At 37.2% G+C, this 4,795-nt stretch overlaps 1 protein-coding gene across 4 annotated transcripts in view; it reads left to right on the top strand.

The window, feature by feature from the left end:
• klhl4 (kelch-like family member 4) overlaps positions 1-3,669 on the top strand; it is a 27,957-nt gene extending 24,288 nt beyond the window's left edge. For all 4 annotated transcript variants that reach the window (XM_011480071.3, XM_011480067.4, XM_011480072.4 and 1 more), the window contains 2 exons: positions 1,457-1,628; positions 1,939-3,669. In XM_011480071.3, the coding sequence (XP_011478373.1) occupies positions 1,457-1,628; positions 1,939-1,998 (232 nt within the window). In that variant the 3' untranslated portion in view covers positions 1,999-3,669. The remainder of the gene's footprint in view (positions 1-1,456; positions 1,629-1,938) is intronic.
• Positions 3,670-4,795: the final 1,126 nt, after the last annotated feature.

Genomic DNA, 4,795 nt, shown 5'->3' with positions numbered 1-4,795 from the left:
ACAAATGTGTCCCACTCCCCGCCATATTTTGTATGTTGAGATTGTTGTGCTATTACACTGAAGTACCTTCACCTGATGTCAATGCATGGTATCTGGCGCCATCTGGTGGCCAAAGTCTCCTCCTGAATTCAAATTTGGGCAAAATGATCCTGGTACATGACAAATCAATATGACTATCTTTTGTTTCATATGAAAAGATAATTTATTTTATCCCCTACAATGAATCAAATTATACAGTTTTTTATTTAAAATTAATTTTCTAATTTAAAAAGAGCAAATATTGCCAGAGAACAATTGTCTGCAATTTTTGTTTACCTTCATACATATGAAGCATAGAATTAGCTCATCAAATTAGAACTCAAACAAAACAGATATTTTAATAATTCTTTTAATCTGAATTTTTTCGAGGATTAAGTTTTGATGTTTAATTAGCTGAACATTTAATTAGGGGCTGCACAGAGTTGTAGTGGTTAACCCTTTCACCTCACAGCAAAAGTATCCTGGTTCAACTCCCACTTCACTGGAATTTGCATGTCCTCCCCATGCATGGGGAGACTGTGGAAGTTTCTATCCCTCCCACAGTTCAAGAACAATGCTTCTTAGGTTGATTGGTGGAGCTACATTGTCCCTGATGCTATGTTCACACCAGCTTCAGCAACGCATATTCAGGCAACCATTCTCAACTAAAGTCTATGTAAACATGTGTAAATGCACGTTTCGTGCCACAACATTCAAAACTCTTGCACTCTTCACAAGTTTTTAAGTCTGTTTTTGGGCTCTACATACAAAACTCATGTCCATTGAGCAAGCGTTGAAAGTTTAACCAGGTGAACTTTTACCGATCAGGGACTTGGATTTGTTAGTGACAAATCAATAGCCTCCCTTTGAATTCACTGAAGTCCCATCCATTTGAAAATGAATCATGGAGGATAAATTATAAGTGCGGTTTGTTCCCAGTCGGTATTCTATGACACCAAGTCTTTCATATATCGTATCAGAAAATAGCTGTAAAAGAAAAAGCCTGGAGCAAGCTTCAAAAGATATGCACCACTTTGACAGTTCCCTCCAACCCTCTGCCAACTATCAGCGGTGGACATGGGCTGGTAAACAGTAGAAAAAGAAAAATATGAAGACACCGCTCCCTGATTGTCCTGTGTGAACACCTGAAAATGTGTTCCTTGACTGTGCATCACATGCCCACTATGAACGTAGCATTAGATGTGGATGTGACATTGTGCCCTTGCAATAGACCGGCAAACTTGATTTTGAAATGTTTTGTTTTAAGTCTGTACAATTTTTTGGTAAATGACTTCTCTCTTTGATTTTAGAAAGTGTACATTTATTCTTCTTTGATTTCTTTTTCTATTAAGCTGAAGTGAATTACGTGTTAAGTTGAATGCTGTTTCCCCGTGCAGATTTGGTGTGGCAGCTTTCTGACCGAATGTTAACTTTGCAGATATGATCCAAAGACAGACACATGGACCACTGTGTCGTCCCTCAGTGTTCCCCGAGACGCAGTGGGTGTCTGCTTGCTGGGAGACCGGCTTTATGCAGTGGGCGGATATGACGGCCAGTCTTATCTGAACACTGTCGAGTCCTACGATGTTCAGAACAACGAGTGGACAGAGGTAGTCATGGAATTTCATATTATATAACGCAGATATTGTAGGTGCAGGGGCATAAACAGTGCAACTGTTGCTCTGGAAAGCAGATCTGATACAAAGCTAATTATTATTGTAAATTTGAAAACATTTAAATGTAAAAGGTTAGTTTGTTTCTCTGAGAAGTACAGACTCACAGAATTCACTTAAACTTGTCTCAGTTGGATTCTTTCTGTCTTGACTGCACAGCCTTTTTATCTGCATCAGGTGAAAGGGGGTGTTTCTGAGGCCGTCCCCTGACTGAAAACTGCGTGTTAACCTCTCTGTCCTCCTGTAGGAGGTCCCTCTCAATATCGGAAGGGCAGGCGCCTGCGTGGTGGTGGTGAAATTGCCTTGAGTGTTTTGTCTCACAACAGCATGCGAGACAAGTCGTGGAGCAGCGAGGAGGAGTGGACAAACAGAACAACAGATCGAGGACACGTCCTTCGAGGATCCTGTTTTCCTTTGCTTTCTAAAACTATGCTCTCCATATTTTTCTGAGGGAAAAGCAATCAGAGCCTAGCCCACGAACGACTGTTTCTATCATGAGCGCCCATGTCGCCCCACTGGAGAGGACTTGTGCTCAAACTGGAATGCAACGCACATTCTCCACATTCTCAACCGATCAAGAATTTTCACAGATTTGGCAAAGTTGTAGCACTCCAGTGCCAAAGTTTTGCTGCACTGCTTTGTTACAACACTTTTAAGGAAACTTTTTGAATGTCCTCCACATTAGTTACAACATTTTAAGAAAAATAATGTATCTTTGGGATATTTGATAATAATAAACAAAGTTCTTATCAGTGTCATCACATATAGTATTTTTAGGTTCATATGTCTCTTTTCTATCCACTGTAATAAGGATTTCCGGCTCGTTTCCTTAAGCGGTTGTCTGAAGGAACTCTTTTTCACGATTAGCACTGTCGTAAATGCCTCTGAAAACTTTACCCTCACAGATTTGTAGTACAGAAAATTAACCGAAAACCAAAGTCATCTGCTTGTTTTAGATGTCTGTTATTGCAAGCAGTGAACTGATCCCAGCCAAGAAAATATGGAACTAAATTATGTTTTAGAGGGGGGTCACCACAGAAATGCTGAAAGGTGCTTTAGAATGTGATTATTTATAAGATTCACAAAGGTAATAATAGCATTGCTCTCAGTGCAAGTTAAATTTAAATTATGCCGACTGTGAATAGGAGTCTGCACACCAAAAGAACATTTCAGCTTTTTTGCTTAAACTGCTATCTGCCTTGTATTTGAAAGGCCTCTACAAATCTTCGCAGATGTGAGAAGGTAGATGGGAAAGATGGTGACAGGTCTGAGCAATCAGGCAGTCAAACACAGCTGCAGTGATAAGAAGTTTCCCTGCTTTCTTCACAGCGTTTGAATATCACCAAATCTTAGAAAAACCGTCTCTCCTCGAGGATAGAGCAAACAAAAACATGTGGGGCATCCTTTCAGATTTAGAGGGGGGATCAGATATGAATGTTTTCCAATCTCAGACAAATAAGGACAATAGGTGGCTTTACCAAACAAAGGTTTGTGAAGTTGTAAATCAAAGAACATATATCATATTGATATTCTACATCGCTTTTCATATTTTTGTCGACTTTAAAACTACATTGATGCAGGTAGATTGATGTTAAACCAATGCAGTCTGATGATCCGTTTCTAGCTTTACTCTCAAAATGCCAGCTGAGTGAATGTTTCATCTCAAATATACACATGTTTTTCAGTTTAAATGCTGTCTTGTCTTCATCAACAACCTTGTCTTTGGTGTTGGACGTGAGACATGCATCTTCACGAGTCTGACAGTTGTTCAACTTGGTTTTCACAACTTTTCATACATTTGTAGTTGGATGTTCTCGTAAAGAAATATGTATCAACAGCTGTTCACTACAAAAACAATTTGTAATTGTACATATGATATGTTTTAAGGCCAAATGTTGCTTCTAATGTTTTTATGCTAATTTTGTACAGCATGCAAAACAATAAATAAAATGACTTTAGTCTTTCCTGCATGAGCAAATCCACCATTTTTTGTACTTTGGCCTCATAGCAGGCTAATATTGACTTTCTTCAGCTTTTAGTAAACAAAACTGTGTAATGACAAAACAGACTTAAGGACAGGGTTTGATGTCAGTTGACCTTACGTTAGTAATACATCTTCTTAAATCAGCATATCAAATAACATTGCAGTATGTTTCAGCTATACTTTCCAGTCTTCTTGAAAAACAGTTTGTTTTGCTTTATAATTTTATTCCTAGCTAAAGAAATTGATGGTCGAGGGTGTATGCCAGCTGGATATGCTCCAGCATCTCCATGATTCTCACCTAGAATAAAAGAGGTTCAGAAAATAGATAGATGTATGTAACAATAAAATTGATCATCATTTATGATTGTTGATTTTTTTCCCCCCAAACATACAATGAATAATGCAATTTTGCTGTTGTTCACAAAAAGAAATATCCAACATTCACTATTTCTTCAAGATTAAAATGTGTCTTTATCTTTTTCTATTAGATCTCTAAAATTGATAAATGGACAATTAAAAGAAAACTACATTCTGTTTAAAGTACATTACCTAAAGCTCTAATTGAATAAAATAGAATTTTATTACAGACTCCAAATGTCAACAGAATAAACAAAACATAAGTCCTAAAGAATAATTTAAATACAAGTTAAGCATAAATTATAAACTGAAAAACTTAAGCGCTGAAAGGCATCTATACCTCCAAACTGAGGACTGGTAACAAAGAGTGCTGTGCCTGATGTTGGTGAGGATTAGAATGATTCATTTCTCGGAGACATTAAGACGTTGAATAAAACCATGAAGTTATTGTATATGTTCTATAAAATCTGAATGTACTTTATTTGATGAAACGTGGCGAGTACAGCCGTACCAAAGATTTGTTGATGTCACCATGTAAGTTGTAGTAACTCCCATCTTTTTTTACACTAGTGACTGGCCATTAATTGCACACTGAAACAGTTTTAAGTGTTTTTTATTTCTAATCTTCGACTTTTTTTGGACAATGGTTTGCTCTTTAACACATTTTTACATCAGTCATTCTACGCTAACAGTGAAATTCAGGCAACATTTTGAAAAAAATTCATTCAATTTTTTTTATTTCCAGTGCACATAAAAAGCAATC

This window comes from Oryzias latipes, chromosome 10, assembly GCF_053564925.1.
Source record: "Oryzias latipes strain Hd-rR chromosome 10, Olatipes_Hd-rR_3.1".
In the NCBI taxonomy this organism is placed as follows: domain Eukaryota; kingdom Metazoa; phylum Chordata; class Actinopteri; order Beloniformes; family Adrianichthyidae; genus Oryzias; species Oryzias latipes.
The sequence above is the reverse complement of the archived record's forward strand: the minus strand, read 5'-3'. Positions and strand labels throughout refer to the sequence as shown.